Source organism: Fusarium keratoplasticum, chromosome 10, assembly GCF_025433545.1.
Source record: "Fusarium keratoplasticum isolate Fu6.1 chromosome 10, whole genome shotgun sequence".
Lineage (NCBI taxonomy): Eukaryota > Fungi > Ascomycota > Sordariomycetes > Hypocreales > Nectriaceae > Fusarium > Fusarium keratoplasticum.
Genome location: NC_070538.1, coordinates 347,287 through 368,029, shown reverse-complemented (window position 1 = coordinate 368,029; position 20,743 = coordinate 347,287). Strand labels below are relative to the sequence as shown.

The 20,743-nt window shown below is 50.7% G+C and overlaps 8 protein-coding genes and 2 pseudogenes across 10 annotated transcripts, besides 2 other annotated features; 5 read left to right on the top strand and 5 right to left on the bottom strand.

The window, feature by feature from the left end:
* Positions 1–1,323: 1,323 nt before the first annotated feature.
* On the top strand, positions 1,324–2,685 carry NCS57_01197100 (uncharacterized protein; the record flags this gene model as incomplete). Its single annotated transcript, XM_053061660.1, has 4 exons — positions 1,324–1,931; positions 1,992–2,201; positions 2,256–2,426; positions 2,487–2,685. 4 exons carry the CDS (start codon positions 1,324–1,326, stop codon positions 2,683–2,685), a joined length of 1,188 nt encoding a protein of 395 aa, XP_052908188.1.
* Positions 2,686–3,024: 339 nt separating this feature from the next.
* On the bottom strand, positions 3,025–4,833 carry NCS57_01197000 (annotated as a pseudogene). The gene is made up of 6 exons: positions 4,654–4,833; positions 4,431–4,592; positions 4,210–4,383; positions 3,644–4,154; positions 3,479–3,595; positions 3,025–3,425 (listed from the first exon to the last, which is right to left on the bottom strand).
* Positions 3,025–4,833: a sequence feature.
* A 1,009-nt stretch (positions 4,834–5,842) lies between these two features.
* Positions 5,843–7,148, bottom strand: NCS57_01196900 (Methyltransf-2 domain-containing protein; the record flags this gene model as incomplete). The annotated part of the gene is made up of 2 exons (XM_053061659.1): positions 5,843–6,732; positions 6,782–7,148. 2 exons carry the CDS (start codon positions 7,146–7,148, stop codon positions 5,843–5,845), a joined length of 1,257 nt encoding a protein of 418 aa, XP_052908187.1.
* A 950-nt stretch (positions 7,149–8,098) lies between these two features.
* NCS57_01196800 (uncharacterized protein) lies at positions 8,099–9,160 on the bottom strand (the record flags this gene model as incomplete). Its single annotated transcript, XM_053061658.1, has 2 exons — positions 8,099–9,055; positions 9,113–9,160. The coding sequence occupies 2 exons, from the start codon at positions 9,158–9,160 to the stop codon at positions 8,099–8,101; spliced, it is 1,005 nt and encodes a 334-aa protein (XP_052908186.1).
* Positions 9,161–9,605: 445 nt separating this feature from the next.
* NCS57_01196700 (NmrA domain-containing protein) lies at positions 9,606–10,846 on the top strand (the record flags this gene model as incomplete). The annotated part of the gene is made up of 6 exons (XM_053061657.1): positions 9,606–9,639; positions 9,693–9,763; positions 9,817–10,028; positions 10,089–10,185; positions 10,244–10,535; positions 10,587–10,846. The coding sequence occupies 6 exons, from the start codon at positions 9,606–9,608 to the stop codon at positions 10,844–10,846; spliced, it is 966 nt and encodes a 321-aa protein (XP_052908185.1).
* Positions 10,847–11,305: 459 nt separating this feature from the next.
* NCS57_01196600 lies at positions 11,306–12,463 on the top strand (annotated as a pseudogene). Its single transcript has 4 exons — positions 11,306–11,379; positions 11,489–11,759; positions 11,818–11,926; positions 12,003–12,463.
* Positions 11,306–12,463: a sequence feature.
* Positions 12,464–12,692: 229 nt separating this feature from the next.
* Positions 12,693–13,971, bottom strand: NCS57_01196500 (Rieske domain-containing protein; the record flags this gene model as incomplete). Its single annotated transcript, XM_053061656.1, has 2 exons — positions 13,142–13,971; positions 12,693–13,083 (listed from the first exon to the last, which is right to left on the bottom strand). The coding sequence occupies exons 1-2, from the start codon at positions 13,948–13,950 to the stop codon at positions 12,693–12,695; spliced, it is 1,200 nt and encodes a 399-aa protein (XP_052908184.1). The 5' UTR covers positions 13,951–13,971.
* A 1,962-nt stretch (positions 13,972–15,933) lies between these two features.
* NCS57_01196400 (uncharacterized protein) lies at positions 15,934–16,962 on the top strand (the record flags this gene model as incomplete). Its single annotated transcript, XM_053061655.1, has 3 exons — positions 15,934–16,255; positions 16,309–16,866; positions 16,916–16,962. 3 exons carry the CDS (start codon positions 15,934–15,936, stop codon positions 16,960–16,962), a joined length of 927 nt encoding a protein of 308 aa, XP_052908183.1.
* Positions 16,963–18,433: 1,471 nt separating this feature from the next.
* NCS57_01196300 (uncharacterized protein) lies at positions 18,434–19,081 on the top strand (the record flags this gene model as incomplete). Its single annotated transcript, XM_053061654.1, has 3 exons — positions 18,434–18,697; positions 18,746–18,897; positions 18,949–19,081. 3 exons carry the CDS (start codon positions 18,434–18,436, stop codon positions 19,079–19,081), a joined length of 549 nt encoding a protein of 182 aa, XP_052908182.1.
* Positions 19,082–19,382: 301 nt separating this feature from the next.
* NCS57_01196200 (uncharacterized protein) lies at positions 19,383–20,285 on the bottom strand (the record flags this gene model as incomplete). Its single annotated transcript, XM_053061653.1, has 2 exons — positions 19,383–20,101; positions 20,159–20,285. The coding sequence occupies 2 exons, from the start codon at positions 20,283–20,285 to the stop codon at positions 19,383–19,385; spliced, it is 846 nt and encodes a 281-aa protein (XP_052908181.1).
* Between the last annotated feature and the right edge of the window lie 458 nt (positions 20,286–20,743).

Genomic DNA, 20,743 nt, shown 5'->3' with positions numbered 1-20,743 from the left:
GATGGGATCCGAACTATAAATAGAGAGCCTAGACGCGAATGGGACAAGTAGATGAGCGCTATCATTAGCATGTCAGACCTGTTTACGCGTGAACCACTGGCCGTGAAATGCCGATTTTGATCTTGTAAGATGGAGAGAAAATAGAGTCTTCAAGAGGGCTTGAGACCTTTTAATCGACAACATGGAAAGCACACTCAGATGGTGTGGAATCAGCTTGGGAGATTGTTCCATCAGGATCATCAGAGTAGAGACCCTGCATGAAACATTAAAGCCAAATGCAACAGCGATTCAAAGCTAGCGCCCTGAATCATTAGCTACCCGCCTCTAACGTCGCACCCGGTCCCCTGTAAATGCATTGGAAATTAGCTCCCTCAATGGACCCGTCAGTGTGGTGGTGACCCATCGAGATCCTCAAGTGAAGCTACCCTACAGCTTTGCGTCGATCAGCCAAAACAAAAGTAAAGCGCTCGGATCTTGCCTCGAAGACGCTTTGAACAAATGAGGCGCTCCATTGAAAGACGAAGATTTGGCTAATCGGCACTTGCAAGGAGAATTCGCATTGCCATAGCGCTGAAGTGACTTTGGGCTAACTTCAACACTTTCCGCTTTGGGCAAAGAGCTGGCTTCATTTGAGGCGTCTCCAATTTCCACCCAAGCCATTGCTTTCTGCCCCAAAAGGCGTCAAGGCGTTTGCTATTGCTTTTGAATACCATCCTCCTTCAATGCCTCATCCAAAACGATCTCCTCAAAGTCCCATTCCTGCATCAAGACATCAGGCTGGGGTCGGCCGCCCGCCGCAAGTAAGACAAAGATTTCCCCCAGAGTCACATTTTCGTCTCTTCCTTGCTCAGCCCTGCTGCGCCCCATCTTCTAGACTCCCAGTAGCACGCTGCCACTACATTTGGCGCACGCGGGTGAGAATTTAGGTGCCTCTTACAGGGGCTCATGTGCAAAAAGGTCGCCGCTTACTGGCTCCATCCCTGTCAGCTCATTTTCAGCTCGACGCCACCTGATCTACCAGATGGGACACTGTGCTGACCGTTGAGGCTGGGGTTGTGCTCCTACCTGCACCTTGGCCCTGCAACTGCTGTAATTATTACGCCTGTAGCCTCAATTGTGGCTGTCTGGTTGAGCCGCTTATTTGCCCGGCAGAAGCAGGCTGTCAACTATTTGAGCCTGGGCCTGCGCCAAGTTTAATCTGTTGCCGGTTGCTTCCGTGATCTTGACCTCCCTGTCGCCATAAAAGATTGGGCTGCCCAAGTTGGAGAGCTGTCGTCTTGCTTGTTTGTCTTTGTCGCAACCACTAAGAACATCTCCACCATAATGCGTTCCTCACTGTGTCAAGCCGCCGCCAGCTTCGCCCTCCTTTCGCTGGTGGGCGCTCAATCCCTCCCCGAAGAGCTGTCCGACGCCATCTCCGACTACCCTACTCTCTCCCTCTTCCGTTCCCTGATCGTCGCTGCTCCCCAGGGACTCACCAAGAGCTTCTCCGAAAAGTCTACCGACATCACGGTCCTTGTCCCCACCAACGATGCTATCGAGAAATACCTGAAGAATGCTGGAGTCACAGACGTGACTGCGCTCGACGAGGATGACATCCAAGTATTTTTCTCCTACCACATCATGGCCGCGTCGCTCCAGTCTTCGGATTTCGACGACCCCAAGGGAAAGACTGTCCCTACTCTGCTCCAGAGCGAAGAGTTCAACAACCGAACTGCTGGACCGGACCTCGTTCAAGATTTCGGAAAGCAGGCTACTGGTCAGGTCGTGTTTGCTTCGAAGGTTGATCAGAGCGGCAAGAAGGAGAAGCGACAGCAGATCAAGGGAGATGAGGTGAACCTGCGATCCGGTCTGGCCCAGGATGTCACGATGACTACTATTGATGGCAAATGGGGACCCAAGGATGCCAACACCTTTCAGGTTGTCAACAGGTAAGCTTGAGTCAATCTGAACTGAGACATTGGAGCATTCTCTGACACAATTGACCTTAGCGTTCTTCTCCCTCCCAGGCCCTGCTCCGTCACCGTCCGCACGGTCACAGTCAAGGACAACAGGCTCGAAGGTTTGGACAAGGCTTTGAACGCCACCGGACTTTGGCCTGCGCTTGACCACTCTAAGAACGTCACTTGCCTTGCGCCTTCGACCAAGGCCTTTGAGGACGCCGGCGAGCTGTCCAAGGAGGAGCTCACAGGAGCGCTCCTGTAGGTTGCCAGCTTAATTCTCTGCCCCGAGCACTGCTGACACTCTCTGCACAGCGCCCACACCCTGGACCAGGTCACTTACACCGATTATCTCACCGACGGAATGGTTATCGGAACTCTCAACAAGACTACCGTCCGTGTCTTCATTAAGGGCGATGACATCTACTTCAACAACGCCAAGGTTATCAAGGCCAACGTGCTCACTAACAACGGCCTGATCCACATGTAAGTTGTTCCATGCCGCCCATATTCCTCGCTTCGGCTTAGCATACTGACAAATTTCAGGCTTGATCAGGTCATCCAGTCTTCGGGAGAGCCCAGCAGCTCAGCCAAGGGTGTGTCTCCCAGCGAAACCTCCACCACCACCGAATCCAGCTCGACAACAACCGAGACTGGTGCCGCCCAATCGACCAATGCTGCTAGCACCTTGTCATTTGGCTATGCTGGCGCTATTGCCTTGATTGCTGGTCTCGTCTTGAACTAAGCGACTGTCTACCAATCATGAGAGCTTGGAGAGAGTAATTGGCATATTGAAACCTAATTACGGCTTCCCTGAAAAATAGAGGGGACCTGATGATGTACTTGAAATTGCATGGGCATAACGGCGTACCTTTTTGATAGCGGCATGCATGCATATGAGGCGAAAAATCTAGTTGGAGCTTCATCTTCTGATGTACATATTAAATTTCTACAAGTATTTTCAACAAACATTAAGCCGATTCTCAGGCGAATTGTTATTCAAGATGTGATGGCCCAAACGAGCATCTGGACTGGTGGCCTTCATATTTGCTCAGATGGATCAAAGGATTGAATCATCTTCTATCTAATTGACATCCTCCATCACAATCTGCTGCACAGGAAAGGTATCATCAACCAGCAAGGGAGGTGGGCGGACATTATCCGGAAATGACGCCTCCCAAGCCGACATTACCTGAAAGATCTTGGCCTCTTCATCAGCTGGTGCAATAGCATGTAACGAAAAGGGACGTCCATTGAAGTCGGCAAAGCCGAGCGGGAGGTTGCCAACCGGAAACCCGGCCGCAGCGCCCACACTGGCAAACCGCGAGTCACACGGTCCCAGGAGCACATCGACGTCGTACTCTTTCATCAAGCTGAGTAGCGAATGGGATGCGGCTCCACGTAGAGCCTTGAAGTTGCGGTCGTACTGTTCCTCCGTGATGGTGGTATCCCGTCCGGCTTCTAGCCCCTTTTGGTTGTTGTCCCCTAGAAATTCACATCAGTCTGATGGCATGCATAGGATAATGTTTGTCACTAACGTTCAGTAAACTCCAGGTCGGCATGATCTTCGTTGAACTTGATGAGCTCTTCAAGGGTCTGAGGGACTCCTTCAAACAACTGCAGGAACTTGGGGAATCGCCGCTTCATTTGAAAGGCTAGTGGATATTAGCAAGAATATGCATCGGATAGGCCAATCGACATACGAAATAATTCCTCCATCTGCGAAAAGTCGGGCATGGCGCCGGTGATATCCTCCCATGACGCAACTGGCACCGATCGAGCCACCTTGGCGCCTGACTCCTCGATCTTTGCTTGGGCAGCGAACAGGGCATTGTCGGTCTGATTAAAGAAGCCTTCTACAGGCTCGATGGCCGTGGGATAGCTCCGCCACAACGAAGGATCGACGAAGCCTACCTTGAGTCCGGTCCAGGACGTAGTCAATGGTTGATAGTAGCCTGGGTGGTGGAGCTGCAGGATGGCCGAGAGTGTGGCGATATCTGTCACCGTTTTGGCATATGGACCTTGACTATCCCAGTCAGGCGCTCCAGGCTGGAATCCGTCATTGTCGACATTCTCAGGGGTGAGCTTGACAGCGTATACACCGGCTCTGGCGGATGGCATCATGATGGAGCCGTCGAGCTCAGTGCCGAGGGACACTGGGGCAAAGCCTGCAGCAACAGAAACAGCGCTGCCCGATGAGGAGCCTGCGGGGCCCTAGCCAGGTGTCAGTAATAGATGTAAAAGAAGAAGTTAGATTGGGAGATCTGACAGTGTTGGTGAACCATGTTGCGTTCTCGGCGACGCCCCCCTCGATATAGGGCGATTGTGTCTGGTGGTATTGATCAGCAGAGCAAGCATTCAAAGTGGCCTGTTGCGAACGAACCTGACCCCCGACAGCAGACCACCCGGCCATGAGACCCGATCCTTTGGCATTTCCCAGTTCCTACGCTCAATTAGCACGTTATAGTTCGTCTGGACACTTGGACTCACGCTGAGGTTCGCCTTGGCTAGAATGATCAATCCGGCTTCCTTGAGTGTGTTGATAAGATTGGCGTCCTTCTTGGGCCTGCCTTGCTTGAAAGCGTATGATCCACATGTTGTTGGTAAGTCGACCGTGTTGCAAAGGTCCTGTCGATGATTAATGACTGAGGGCTACCACAATGACCGAACCGACCTTGAGAATTATGGGGATGCCGTGAAAAGGACTCCTAACTTTTCCTTGACTGCGTTCATGGTCGAGCTCGTGGGCGCGGGCTAGAAGCGAATCGCTCTCAGCGACAAAATTCATGGCATTCAGGTGAAGGCCCGCATGGTTGTGCCTTGAGATCTGGGCCAAGTATAGCTTCACAACGTCGACGCTGGTGAGCGCCTTCGCCTCCAAGAGGCGTTGAAGCTGGACCGCGGTTAGGGTTAAAACATCCACTTAAAGAGCGTTAATAAGAAGTACAAGAACATCCGTAGTAGACAATTTGATAAATACCCTTGATGTCCATCGGAACTGGCCAAGGATTATTCAGCCTGCATTCGAGAGTGTTAGGGTGTGGAGTTGTAACCCCTCCTCACAGAGGCCACGATGGTGGGATGCTGGATTGGCGTGATTGGTTAGACGTCACCAAGTTGAGACATAGCTAGCCTGCTTGTGTAGTCAAGCCCGATGAGAAGATGCTCTCGGTGAGACGGGATGGCCTTGGCCTGCATATGTAGGTTGCCAAGTGAGGGTTTGTGTGACGGACAACTGGCAAGTGGCGTCACACATGCATCTTCACTGCCTTAGCCATGACACGAAGCCAAACAACATAACTCAGCTCCAAGACAAGCAGGACTCTCTGTGTCGTATCATAGCTTTGCACATTCGGGACAAGTCGGCAGAGCGGCCCTTGGGCACTTATCTGGGATCGACACGGGATACTGTGACAGGGCAACTCTCCCTTGTATCCTAACTATCCATTTTTCTTTCGATGACCCGAACAATATGTATTAGCTTTCAGTTGCATGATGGGGTAAACAAGGCTGGGGGAAACCGGAAGGTTGGTTGGCAACATCGGCCGGCCCCCATCTGGGTGTACCTCTAGTAGGTTTACGGGCTCGCCTTGATTGACATCGTTCCTGGACTCCCACTATGTTATTTGGTTTAGTATTGTCATTGGCTTGGAAATGGAGATAGCCCTACTCTCCCGTCCCTACGCATTTTAATTCGGTCTGCCCGCCTATTGTGAAGTCTTGGTATAGTTGGATACTCCTGCTCTCATGATATAGAAACGGCTGCTGCTGTCACTCCGAATGCTCGAACCGATAGTTTTTCCTGAACAAGAACCTCTCAACTTGATTATGGGACCCTTTAACGTAATGCAATGATACACTCTGACCAAACTAACACCAAATGGGTATGCCAACCCATGAACTCAAACCAATTCCGTCTCAATGATGCTTTCCACCGAATGTGGTTGTCTCCAAATCTTCACCACACGTAGTCCAGCCCTCTCCACCAAACGCCTCCATTCAATCTCAGTTCTCTCCTTGGACCCTAGGCAGGCCATCACGGTAATATCTGAAGTGGTCACACGAGGGGAGGGCTTGACTCTGCTGATCAAACTCTCATGTATAAGGAGTTTGGAATAGCCCTTCTCCATTGCGGCGGCGAGGTTTTTCAGGATCTTGAGAGCCTGTGGATCTTCCCAATCATGCAGGACATTGTGTAGGAAGTAAGCTCGAGCTCCTTTGACGGGTTGAGGCGTAAAGAAATCGTGAGGCTGTGGCGTGATTGTTTCGGGGATGGTCAACTCCTTGAGAATATCAGGCAAGTCTTGCAAGACTAGGCTTGCCTTTGGGATGCCAGGATGACGCTTGTGGAACTTTGCTAAGTCATGGCCTTTGCTACCGCCAACATCAACCACTAGAGGACGATCCGGTTTGGAGCCTTCGACGAGAGTTCGAGTTGGGTAGACTTCAGGCCAGGGAGTCATGTTGTACTTGGAATGGCTTTGCATGGCATCGTTGAACTCTTTGGCAGCGACAGCATTAGAACCGAGAGACTCGAATAGAGTGGCATCGGACTTGTTCATGAACTGCCAGTTGCACTTCTTTGGATCTGTTGGGTTCTTGTACCCTGTCTCTTTGAGATAGGATGGCAGACTTCTAAACATGGGACCGTTCACAAAGTCATAGAGCGCTCCATAGGTGTTTGACAGTGCCTCATCAGCTGCGATAGAGTAAACCCACGATGTTGGCTTATAAGTGTCCTCAGCAGTCTCGGTGATCAAATTTTGGCCTGCGATCTGTCTCATCATGCGTCCTATCACTCGATTAATATTGCTCTGTGAAAAGAGAAAGTTGCGACTTACTGATGAGAACTTCATCGGTTCCTGTGAGCTTGGCTAGCTCCCTGGATGTCTTTTCGGATCCTCCAGATCTGATCCACTGTTTGAACACTCCAGCATCGATCAAGGTCTTGACGCAGGCGTTGGTGGCCGGGTTCACCCAGTTGTGCTGCCAGACAGTGTCCCATGGCTTCTGAACCCTACTCAAGGCCAGGGAGAGGGCCTCCATGGTACGAACCCGCTCCGCCTCGTTAGCAAATGAGCCTGCATCGAGACTCTCGAGGGTGTCAATCAGTTTGTTTTGGGTTGCCTTTTGTGGAGGGTCCTGTGCCAAGCAAGGCAGCAAAGGGCAGGACAGGTAGGAGAACTTGACGCAAGGTTGATTATACATCTTCTCTATTGTTGATACTCGATAGAGATTTGCAAAAGAATCAGCTGTTGAGAATTTGGTTGGGGAGGGCCTCGGCTTATTATATCCCAACATGTGGCAGCAACCATCATCAGATTCACCCCCTGTCATTCGATACTGCGACAGTCAGTGCCTGACGGTGGCCTCGTGACCCAGTCTGTGCTCCCCAAAACCCTTGTACAGGGCGCTCCCGCGGGTGAGACAACCCTGTCACCGAGACACTATGCTTAGATCTGGTTGGGGCACTCATTTATCCTCGGTCGCTCAAGAGGGAAACGCGATGATTTTATAGGGGCTAATGGCCCGACGCGCCAGCCTGTCAGCGTCGCATCCCCGCCTCAGGAGGCAGTGTCACTGCAGATTCGTGTCAGCTCGTGGAGTCTTTGGAGGCCTTAAGACATCTTCACATGGGGAAAACCTGTCATCTTGAACCCCCCCAGATTATCAGGCATAGCCCCCGCGCTTGTGTCCCATTGCATCTCTTTCCCGCGCTCTTGGTAACCATTTTCAGCTTTCGGCATCATTTTGGCTCAAGATGCTTCCCGTTCCCCGCTCCATATTGCTGAGCCAGGGCCCCTGAAGACAGAATCGCCCCATCCAGTAACAGACACATGGCACTCGACCCTTTGTCAAGGATTGCTGGGCGATCAGCGAAACGCTTTGGCTTTCTAGAAATTTTGAAGAGTAATAAGTCAGGCCATGGCAGAAATGAGTCATAAGGTTAATGCATATATAGCAAGCAAAATGACTGGGCCATATAGTAATAAAACGAGGTATTACATGATGTCTTTACAAAAGCGGGTGGCAGTGTCGCTTCGCTCGGCAAACACACATCACCCAGCACGGGGGAACAATTCTATCCTCCCACTTGAGCTTCATGTTTCTTCAACGATGGAGTAAAGTCAAATTTTCGTCGTTGGGCTTCTACACCATTAAATCTTCCCCATCGCCTGAAGAATAGGATCGAGGAACAAACCATCAACCACATCGACATTCCAACGAGGCCCATCCCCAAAGCAAACCCCTGTGTCGGACAGCCTGCATTTTACCCGGCTCAGTGCCTCTCGCAAGTCGCTCTCGCCCTCGTCTCGCGCTGCCTTCTCAAGAACAAGAAATGCACTGTTACCAGCAATACTCCTCACGCGCTGTTCGATGGCGACACAGGATAGCCACAGGTCGGGGTCCTTCCCCCTGGCCCGATAATCGGTTTCAACAAGGTTACGCAAGACCATGCCTAGGTCGTTTTCTGCCGCAGAGGCATGCTCTGCGCTAATGGAACCAGTTTTCTTGAACTCCAATCTTGCCTCAACCATGCGTCTGATAAAAGACATCTTGACGTCCTGGGTTGCTGTCGAATGGCCCAGCCCGGTCTTGATAACCGTGGAGGCTTCTGCATGTGGATGCTTGCAACCGTTCAGACTGTGGTCCATTACAGACCAAAAGAGCAGGCCAGCAAAGGTCTTTGAACCGGGCCCTAGGTAGGGTATGATATCTTGCGGTGGGAGTGAGACGCGTCTGTAATGCATTGGGTCGAGCCATATGCCGCAATCAAGACGTTGTGGTGTCGGGTTGGAGACTTGCGTGAAAGTACCAGTTGAACTCTTGGCGTTGTGAGTGAAATTACCACTCAAGACATCGACTGTGATATCCTCCTCTCCCGAAAGTGGCACTGTGTCTTGCAACGGGCTGTCTTTGGTTTCGAGGCCAGCAATATTGGCCAAGTTGGCGATGGCGTCGAGAATTTCTTTTCGCTCATCGCCGTGCACTGCATCAACAGCTTTCTGAACTCCCTCTATGAGACGACGATTCTGATCTGACAAAGTTTGAGCGGCGTGAGCTTGGCGTTTGCGAAAGGCAGCCTGTGAACGACGGCCTCTCTCTCGTCTACGCTGGAGTCTTGTTAGTGGTGGTCTCGCTGTGGAACGCCTACTTGGACGCATGCTTACACTCAGCTCGTCTTCAGCACTTGCAATATCGATGCGCGCAGGTGCCATATTCGTCGAAAATGCAAGTCGTTGAAATTATGCCGTGTGTCTTGATCGGAGTGTGATGTTAGGTAATGTTATGTGAGAGTTCACGTTGGTGGATTTGTCAGACTCTAGATTGACCCGAGAGGGCTGCTGGGTCGGTCAAGATTTGCCCGATCACGTAACCGGGCTAGCATGGTTACGCCGCTCAGCCCGGCATCATGACCCATGCGGCTCTGACAGCGGCCAATGCCGGGGTGCATAGTTACGTGAATTAGGTGATGTAGTTACTCCGTATAGCTGAAAGAATTGAGCCGCATTGTTCGCCTCATAGTCGTGATTCATTTGTAAGGGAGACTGCGTTACTATAAGTAGATAGGATCCAGCTTCTCTAGAGCAGCAACACAACCACTTACACCATCCACTCATCCAACACCTTATCTGTTCCCCAAGTATTTAAACAACCGACACAATGGTCAAGATTGCTATTGCAGGAGGCTCGAGTGGTTGGTCCACACCAACCATTTTCCTACCCTCCTTTGCTAACCGAGGCATCTAGAGCTGGCTAGTGAAGTTCTTGACAAACTTGTCGCAACGGGAAAACATGAAATAACTGCCCTGGTTCGAAAGGTCATTATCTTCACCCCCAAAGTGTTTTGCAAAAAAGGCTGATAGCGATACAGGACCCTTCGCAATTCCCACCTCGGGCCGGCGTTCGCTGGGTTCAGGCGAACTACCAAGACAAAGCGGAATTGGTTCAGCTTCTCAAGGGCATTCACACAGTACTATCCTTCATCGCAGCTCACCTTGACCCAGAAAATCAGGCTCAAAAGAATCTGATTGATGCATCGGTTGAGGCTGGGGTTACACGCTTCGCACCATCCGAATGGTCAACGTGAGTAGAGAGATCAAGTTTCGAAGAAGACAAGTTTTTAAAGTTCTGACCGATAATTAGTGGCGTTAAGCTGTCGTCTTCCCTTGATGCAATGCCTTGGTATACTGGCAAGGTTGAAGTCAGTCAGTACTTGGAGAATCTGAACAAGGATAAGAAGGTAGGTCACCGCGAGTTATTCTATAGTCTGAAAGGCAATGGCACTAACTAGGCAAAAGGTTCTCCAGTATAGTCGGTTCCAAGTAGGCTCCTTTATGGATTATCTTTGCCACCCTTTCAAGGCGTCCAAGTATATCACCACGCTCCCGCTCAACATTGACTTGGAAAAGAAACGCGCAATTGTTGTTGAGGGCTCTCTGAACGATGAAATGACCTATACAAGCGTTGGAGACATTGCCCATGTGGTCGCACGCGCTGTCGATTATGAAGGGGAATGGCCCGTCATTGGAGGTATCCAGGGCGATAAAATCACCATCGGGGAGCTCCTGAAAATCGGCGAAAAGATCCGAGGTAGGTCCTTCATAGCTCGACCGTCAAGAAGGGCGCTAATTCCATTTTTAGGCGAGCCTTTCACGATTGAGTGGCTCAAGATGGAGGATTTGGCGGCTGGAGAGCTCAAGACCGATAATTACCCTCGCATCGACTTGCCTTCTATCCCCAAAGACCAAGTAGAGGCATTCTCCAAGATGGCCATTATTGGAGTTCTCATCGCCATGACTCGAGGAGTTTGGACTGTGTCGGATGAGTGGAACAAGATTTTCCCGGACTACAAGTTCACTGGGGTTGAGGAGCTGCTGAAGGAAGTCTGGAAGGGACATTAGGAACTTGAGTTTATGGGAATGCTATTCCTTGGTGGAAAGGGTTGAAGGATAAGAGCTTTGGAAGCATTATTCATCATTTATAGCGTAGTAGGTGAATCAGGACCAACCCTCTTTTAGCTATGTTCCTTTATTATTGCAACCTGTGCTCTGACTCAATAAATTTGTACTTTTGCAAGAGGACTATCGCCAAGAGCCAAGAGTGTTCCCCATCGCAGGATATTGCCAATTTCGTGATTCAGCTGTCACGCCGAAAAACGCGTTGTGATTGGCTGACGTCACTCAGCGATACGCCGTCTTAGCCGTGAAATTGCTAACGCAGTGTCTCACGTGAATGTGCTCAGCCCCCTCAGAATTGCTGACTTGGTGTGCGGCTCGAGAGCCCGAGACCTGACCCTCTAGTTTCTCTCAAGTTGTTGATATCCCCCTCGAGGGCGGCTCGTCACTCATCTCGAAGCAGTTCTCGTCTTGTTAGGTGTCATGTCGGACGAAGAGAAGGAGAAGGAGAGGAAGAGGGACAAGGTGGCAGAGTTCCTGTATGCGCCATTTTTTTCTTTGCTTCGGTCATCCTTCCGTTCGGGTGCTACCCACACCTCTCCCAACGATTGCCTTATAGGTCATGTTGGATTAATCTGTTTCATGTAGCAAGAAGAACCTCGACAAGGGAGAATTGGCCCTCAAGCATGCAGCGGGTCTCGGTCATCAGCCCAATGTCGTCCCTGTGACGGACCCTGTGATGAACGGGCCTCTTCGCGCAGTCGAAGTTGGCTGGCATCCTGTGGGCGGCATTGCCGGAAAATGGTTCGCAGAGGACACTGGGTTGGGTAAGATGATTACCGAGAAGATCAACAAGTATCCGGATCCTACGCAGCACTGGGCCGTACTCGTTGGTGACTTTGCTCACCAATTGTGGATGGTGAGCTCCTCTGTTGCATAACGACGACTTCTTTCGTTGACTGGATTATCGTGCACAGGACGAAAACTTTGATGTCATTTACACGAATGAGAAGATCAACCGGGAAGAGTGGCACACCTTCAAAGTTGGCGAGACGCGGTTCAACGATGACGCAACCCGACGGGCTGGTGAGTTGCATATCCTCTATGACTATCTACTCCTCGGCAGAAGTTCTTTTTAGAATACTTGTCTAACGTGGCTCAGGCGAATCCGTCATTCAAAGCATTCGAGAGAGACAGCCGGCTTATAATCTCATCACCAACAATTGCCAAACCTATGCACTGCAGCTGCTGGACGCCATTAAGGTCGGTGTGGCCAAAGAATTCGGCACTACCTTGGCTGTCTATGAGAGACTATTTGGGTCTGGCAAGGTGAAGGACCTTTTTGAACATGGTGACGTTCAAGTTCAAGAGGGAGAGGATGCCACGGGTGGCCAGGGTACAGTCTTGTTCGCGCAGCAGGTCATGAACGAGAACACAACCCAGCTGGAGCCAGAGGCGGAGTTGAAGAAGCACAAGAAGCAGAGGGAAGAGGCAGAACAGGAGCAAAGCAGGTCGCTGCAGCTAGATGGAGAAGAGAAAGAGGAGGAGGGGAAGGAGAAAAGCAGCTATAAAGAGGTGAAGGAGCGCTTTGGGGGTTTTGTTTCGCGTTTCAAGCGAAAGTGAGACTAGGTTTCACGAAGAGGCGAGAAGGAGAATGGGAACGTAGTCAGCGCCGAGTAGAGCGTCTTTAATGGATAAGACCAATTATTACAACTTTCCAAACGCCCGTGTAAAGCCACCTAGCTCTACATATGCACCAATCTCCTATCCTTGACATTTATTCATATCCGTTTCGAACCCTTGCATGCCTTTCACTCAAGCTATCTTCGACACCACCAGTTTGAACGACTTCTCACCATGCCAACTCCTTGGCAAGCTTGCCACAAGACAAGCCTGAACAAGAGGAGAAAAGGCTCTCATCTTGCTCAGAGGTCTGGTCGAGAATCTGCTGAGCCGGTCGGATCTCCTTCTTTGCCACCTCCTCAAGGCCACTGTGGTGTTCCAGGAGTTGGCGGACCTGGCTCTGGAAATACAGAGGAGCCTCGTTGACCAGGATGCCCGTGTTGAAGTTCTTCTCAGAAGGGTTGGGGAGCGACTTGTTCTCCTCAGAAGCACGCTTGATGATGTCGTGGACCTGGTTGAAGTCCTCATCGCTGGCGTCCTGGTGCCTGAAGACTTCGTACTCCACGGAAGAACGGGCAGGTCCAGTAGGGTTGCATCGCATCATGATGAAGAAGTGAGGCCTGGTTTGTGTTAGTTATTTGATCAATAATATAGATGATGCAGGTCTTAGGAACTTACGAGAATGTCATGGCAGCGTTAGGGAAGTAAAAGTCGCTGATCATCCTGGAGCTCTTTTCCGACTCTTCGCCCGTAGTGAAAAGCTGTTCGATCTTGCTGTTGGAGCTGTACTTATCGGCCAAAGTCTTCCAGTTGTAATCGATATCTTCTTGAGAAGTATGATCAAACTTGTAGTCGTCGAGGTTGAAAGACTCATGTCGGGCGAGGCGGTCAACGCCAGAAAAGTCAGAGGCCCAGGAAACTTCCGGCTTCAGCTTGGCATCCATGTTGACCCAGACAAAGCCTCTCTCGTCGACATGAACATGAAGAGGGAACAGCCCGTTCTTCTTCTTATCGAAGCCCTTCAGGTTCTGATACTCAGGAGCCTTTGCCAGTTGACCGTTGAAGCCATATGACCATCCGTGATACTTGCAAGACAAGATACTGGCTGTTCCATTGTCCTTGGTGACGACAGGGAAGGCTCGGTGCCTGCAAATGTTGTGGAAACCTCTGACCATACCCTCGTTGTTTCGGATAAGGAAGAAGTTGAAGCCAGCCTCCTCATAGCGGATGTAGGCGCCACTCTCAGGAAGTCGAATTTTGTGAGTGAGTAGGATCCACTTCTTGGAGAAGATGGCTCTTCTTTCCAGCTCGTGAATCTTTTCGGACCCGTACCATGTTGCAGGAAGGGGCTGTGAGCTTATTTTGGTGCTGCTGAGCTGTGGAGGGGGGTGACTGTGGGCTACTTGAGGCTTGGAGAAGATACGCCGAGCTGCCACTACCACGATGGCAGCAAGGACGAAGAGAAAAGCAGAGCCAAAACTCAACATCTTGACTAGTAAATAAACTCGCTTTGATGAAGATGATTATCGTGAATAGGAATCATTTTTTGCAGTGCGGGATGGGATATTTAATGCTACATGCCTCTATCTGGCTGATACCCATCATGACCCAACCCAAGATACGCCACCGAGAGCTAGAGGGGCTTATCATCGGTGAAGATGCTGCCGGACCGGTCAGGTGACCGGCGGCGAGACGGGTTCGCACCAAATCGCAAGGCTCGGATTGGACGCTTAGGCGAGTGGATCAAGCCCACGTCGGTTGCGTCCCGTTCAACCCCGTTGATGTTGCATCTCAAGATAGAACAAGCCAATGCCTATCTTGTACCGGCCGTGAATCGGCGCTGTAACCCCGGATCAGCTGCCAGAAGCCACCGGCATTATCTGTCGTTGACTTTCCTGTATTGTTCTAGACTGCGTCTTCACCTCCGCATTCAACCCCGCGTCGATATCGGAGTCCTTTGTCCGATCGCCGTTTTGGTCGTATCTTGGAGGCTAGAAGCATGGCACATGATGCCCAATGCCGCGATTAGATGCGGACCCCGGCAACAGGATACACGTGGAAGTGGCACTGGACCGGACCGGCCGAGAGGGCCTCCGTTGACGGACCTGGGAGTTTCCCATCATCCAAGCCCGCATCCTCGGCAATGCCTCTAATGAGATGATACCGGGCCTGTCTACACCCTGAAGGGCCAATCGATAGGCATAGCCTTTTGTACCCCCAGCATGCTTATAGCGGCACAGAGGCTGGTCACTGGGCTCCATTTGCCAAGAAGAGGCTAGAGGCTTGACTCACTCCAAGGCATCGGCAGATCTGTTATCAGGGGCGCCGGCACCCGAGCCGCATCACACATTGGCGCGAGAAGAATAGCGCGAAGGATAGTTGTTGTTTCAAATCCTTTGCGATTCGACACCACTAATGTCAGAGAAGTATGTAATGTGAGCTACTATGCATGAACGAGAACCCCAGTCGTATCCACACTTGTTGCTATATAGCCTGACGCACCCTCAAGTCTGTCTCTCAACGACCCTAGAGTATGACTCCAGTCTTCCAGTCTGTCCTCAGAACAGAATCACTACTCGACATCTCCCAGTACACACAAACTCTGGCATGATGCGGGAAGAGACATGCGGAGGCAGGCTTGTGCAGGCCCCGACTTCCTTGGATCAAGATTACTATGAACGCGGAGAGCATTTAGAATCCAGCTATTGGCCCGCCCACTGACTGTGGTATGCTCAGCAGATGCAACAAAGCGACAGGCTGGGCGCTTCAGCCCCGGTGCCAACCAATAAGGTGGCTGGAAGATCCGTAGATGTCAATTCTTGCTGTGAGCCTATGCAGAGGATATCGAGACAGAAACCATTCTCTAAGAGTAGGCCCAACCGTGCATCTCTTCGAGTAGCCTTAGAGACTCTAGATGTAATACTCATACCCCTGCATTTTGCCCTTAAGCACTGCTTTTTCTAAAGATGTTTGGGCATGAATGCACAGATGGCGTGTGTGTGTTTAGACTCGCAAGCCATGACACCGTCTGGTAGTGAAATGCTTAGACGTTAAACAAGTCGCTCTAGTCATCACTAAGCCATTGATGTCAGAAAAGAAGCTCATGGGTTGGCGATAGCCGAATAGACAGTTGTTGCCATTCAAGTTGTGGTGATAGACCCGAGAATCCGGTATTTCCGCATTCTGGCAGCCTTTTCCATCGGATAAGCTGCGCCGCCTTCCTCATTATTGAGCGGGGCATCCCCTCATTCTGACGTCTTTGGAGCAATTGATCTGAGTGTGACCAGTCTATATCGGGTTCAGTAACGGATTTACGGAGCTCTCGCGGCTTTGGACCATGATTGAAAAGTATATGAGCTCGACGGTGTCATTGAATCAACTAGACCCAGACCAACTGGAATTACCAAGCTAGATCTGGACACAACTGAACATCAACTACAGAATACCCATCATTACTTCATTTTTGAACCATGGCCCCTTCCGCGACTGAGACAATTGCTGCACAGCCAGAAGCCGTCTTGTCTACAGCTGGTGCTGCCCAGACGACCAAAGTCCTTGTTAATGGCGTGGAAAAGAAGGTGAACCCACCACAACTTCAAGTCCAAGGCAAGACCAAAGATGGCAGAAAGTTGAAGATGAGGACTCCGCCTAAATTTGACAAGCTGGAGGATGAGAGACTGTACCGCAAGCAGCATCTTGCTGCTGCGTGCCGCGCTTTCGCAGACCGGGGATTTGATGAAGGCGTTGCAGGTCATATCTCTGTTCGAGACCCTATCTTGACAGACCACTTCTGTAAGTGTGCCCCCCTGCGAAACAAGGCAATGGACTAATGGATCATGCAAAAGGGCTCAACCCCCTTGTCAGACATTTCTCTCTCATGAAGGCCTCGGATCTCATCCTGGTCGATGAAGACGGCAACATTGTCGAAGGAGATGAGCCTGTCAACCTCGCAGCTTTCACCATTCACTCCGCCATTCACAAGGCGAGACCAGAGGTCAATGCGGCTTGCCATGCCCACAGCGTAGCTGGCAAAGCATTTGCGGCCTTTGGGCGTGAATTGGACATGATTACTCAAGACGCTCTACGCTTCCACAAGAGCCACGTTGTCTACACCCAGTTCAAGGGCGTCGTCGACGACGATGAAGAGGGCAAGCGTATTGCACAGGCCCTTGGACAAGCCAAGGCGGCAATTCTCATGAACCACGGCCTCTTGACTGTCGGCCAGACAGTTGATGAAGCCGCATTCTGGTTCATCAGTCTCGACAAGACATGCCAAGCCCAGCTTTTGGCAGACGCTGCGTCTGCTGCGGGGTATAAGAAAGTGTTTATTGATGAAGATGAGGCCGACTACACCGTCAGTCAGGTGGGTGGTCCCGAGAAGGGTTGGCTCGCGTTTCAACCTTGTGAGTGATGATCTCCATACGTTCATGGCCCCTGGCTAACATGGCTTAGATTTCGATGAACAGGTCGCGAAGTCGAAAGGGGAGGTATTGAATTAATTCACTCTATATGCCATTCCCACTTGATTTATTGTACAGTGGCTGTAGCGTTTTGAATGGATGACATGTCCGGTATCTGTCACTTTGAAACCTTTCAGCCATCTAGTCCGGGATATTAATCGATAGCCTTTGTTCGGCCTGGAGCAAAGCAGGCATGGCTGTCGGATGGAGAAATTGCTGGATCTTAGTAACGTGCTGGGGCAAGCAGGCTAGGGGACACGCCGGAGTTTGCATCAGAGTTGAGCCGACAGTCGGGACCGGCTGTTCCGGATGTATCGGACTATTGGTGTTGACAAGGATGCAGTTCGCTTTTATACAAGGGCCTATAAATAGGTATATCAACTCTCGTGAAAACATTATACTTCCGTTTGGAATCCTTCGTAGCCCCATTTAATCGAGGGCTGTGTTTGTCCACGGTTCGGCATCAACCTGCCAACGGCTGACGCAGCCCTGGGTCGGTGTTAAGACGTGGCTGTAGGCCAGACGATGGTGCCTCAAGAATAATTGATTGGCCCTTTGTTCTGTGCCTGTTGTATTGTGCCCGAATAGACTCCACTCGCGAGCTTAACACTGGGTAACAGGCCGCAGGGGTGGATGTGTCGGAACTTGCCATGCTGTGTTGGTCCATAGTGAGCCGACTTTACGAAACAGGCAAGCAGCCCGAGAGTTCCAGGGCTCATGACGTTGGTTCATGGCTGTGCTCTGCACCCAGAATCTATTGCATGGTTTTGGCCTTCAATTTCTGTTTTTGCTGTCTAAGTTGACTTGGCATTTCGAAATCGATAAAGGAAAGGAATTGAAGGATAGAGGTTGTAAGTAGAACTGTGGAAACTTGTGTTAACATGTATACCGATTGAGAAGAAGCATATCGCGACGCCGTGAGGTCGGGCGGATTTATTCGACTACCACTGCGCGGTGAAGCTGGAGCCGATGTCCCGAAGGATTTGTTTCATATGAGCAGCAACACGTGTATGCATTCAAACATGGGTATAGCTCTTGGACAATCCTTCATTCATCCCACATACCGAGACCCCATATTTCATTCACGGTGATTCATTCACTCTTCTCAACCCACTCCCATGAAATAGCAGCAACTATGACAGAGCCTCAATCGACTTAGCCCTTTTGGGGACATCTCTGCGATAGTTCTAGGCCGTTTAGCCGTGATTGAAGGCAGTGCCTGTGACCCCGGGCGGTGCTTGCCCTTCAGTTAGGATCAAAGGCCCTGCAAAACAGCCTACAGCGTGGATCGACTGGGGCTACCATCTATTTTGAGGCTACAAGCCAACAGAGAGATCACGGAGTTTCACAAATTAATGTTTTGGTCTTCAGATATTTAAACAAGAGGCCGACTGCTCGTCATGTACTTCCTATTCCACATCATCACAACATCCATTTCCTCAGCACTTGAACACCACTCATCACCAACACAAGCCCAACTACCTTCTAAACTCGCTTGCACATCATCAAAATGGTTCGCCTGTCTCTTTCCACCGTCGCCGTCCTGGCCTCTTCCTCTGTGGTCATGGCAATGCCCGCCCCCGCCAGCAACGACAATGGAGCCCAAGCCTTTTCCTGGGAGAACTGGGTAGAGGGCATCATTGCCGACCCCAACGGCGATCACCTCTCTCCTGAGGATGCTGTCAAGGCATCCAAGGCCGCTGAATCTAAGAGATCTCTTGACATTCGTGATGCTTCCTGCCGCGGTGATGACGTGGCCGAGAAATCTGCATATGTACGTTTCGATAGACCTATTGCCTAGTGGGCTTCCTAACACACCAAGGTTCCTGATGCTGTTGCTTGTATCAACCAGCTTGCTAGCTATGGCGACAAGGCCTGTAAGGCCAACAGCGCCGTCACCATCATGTGCAAAATTGGGGGTGCTCAGATCACCGCTGTCGTTCCAGGTGGACGCTACCCTACCTCGGACACTTGGTAAGTAACACCATGACAGATCACTCAGAATTTCACTGACACCGTGTTTAGCCAGAACATGGCACGGGCTGCGGGCAAGATTATGGACAAGTGCACCAGGGCTGACCAAACAGTCAACGGTGCGGACTACTCATTCGGCAACGGCAACATCGCCATCCAGCTCAGTGCACCCACCGATGACTAGATCAAGCTCCAGTCTACTCCATGGATTTGGGATTGAAATATTTTGAGACACTGGGACTATTTTTTGGGACACCCTTTTAGAAATGTGTGGTGTCATGTCTGCCTTTACTGTCAAAGAGGAGTTGGAATCGTGTATATAGCCCTTCGCCTTCTATATTATCAATATTATGAATCCTGTGATTGCCTTCTTACCTTATTCGGCATGCTTAGACTTGAAAGTCATATGCAAGAACACGTCCTTAACAGCACATGCCGAATGTAAAGGGTAGTAGGGGAGAAGAATGTCCCATCAGGGCTCTTAGCTATCTAAAGTATTTGAACCAGGCTAAAACTATACCAGCCATTGCAATAGCCCACGGAACTACCTTCACTAAACCCTTTCTGAGCCCTTCTCTTAACAACAGACTGGACTTTTCATCAAACCAACCCTTTTCATTGAGCCTGGGGAACTTGCTTTTTGGGGCCTCCTTGCCCAAAAACTTGCACAACGGATCCCAACCGTCTTCGAGGTTGAACTCAAGTAGTCTCTCAGGGGGTGTCAGTTCCCTTACCATCGCGTAGTGCTGACGATACTTGTCCCGAGCCTTGAGCTCAGCATCTCGCCTAGATCTTATCCCAGCCCATCCTGCCACCACGCTTTTTTGAACCTTTCCGATGGGGTGGATGTAAGCCCGATCTAAATGGTACACAAGCGTTGAAAAGGGATGAAACATGTTCCCAATGATGGCATGCATATAGCTTTCGTACCACTTGTCAATATCTCTCTCCACGAGGACAACCTTGGCCTCGGGATACGCAGCAATCAGATCGTCGGCAAAGGCGATGGCGGGTGTGTCTGAGCTCACAGCCCCAAACGAGTGGAGCAACTGGTCGAACTGCTCGCGGCCAAAAGGCTTACCCTTGCCAAAGAATTTGCGATCGATTGCATCCTGCCACATCTCGTTGTCGCCGAAGTGAGTGGTAAGTAGGTGGAACGAGTGCCAACAGGGGATCCCCAAAGTCTCTAGAGCCGACGACATGGCTTCCAGGGAGATTAGCGAGAGACACGATCAAGGAAGCGGAATTACCCTGTACTAACTGGCGGTGCCTGTCCGATTGAACCCCAGACAAAGAACCTGCATCGGCACACTTCGCACCTTTCCCCGAGGTGACTCATAGTTGATAGGCTCGAAGAGTTCCGGGTGGCGATCTCGAACAGTTGCCATGGTTGGTAGTTGGGATGGTTTTGGGACATGACAAGACGAGTACAAACAGAGTGGAGGCATGAACGAGAGTGGAAGAGCCACGGTTTTTGTTTCTTACCCTCAATCCTTTCATTCTGGAACAGGGGTGTGAGAAAACCAGTCAACAATAGCGTCATCGACAGGGGTAGTAGCTGCACCTCAGATTGACGGTCTGACGTGAGATCTCGCTTGGGCGTTGTACGGAAATACTCCAATCATGAAATAGTGAACTCATTGAGAGGTCGCATTGGCAAATTCCTGTCCCAGTACTGGGTAACTTCCTCGTCTTATCGCTAAATCCAAGACCTAACCCTTAACCTCGAGGCTCGAGCGATGCTCACGTCGTTTGCAGCAATAAGTCCTCTCGCAAAAGAAACTGTATTTTATTCATCAAAAGTATAACGTATATGCATAGCAAGTGTCTTAGTCAAGCAAGTGTC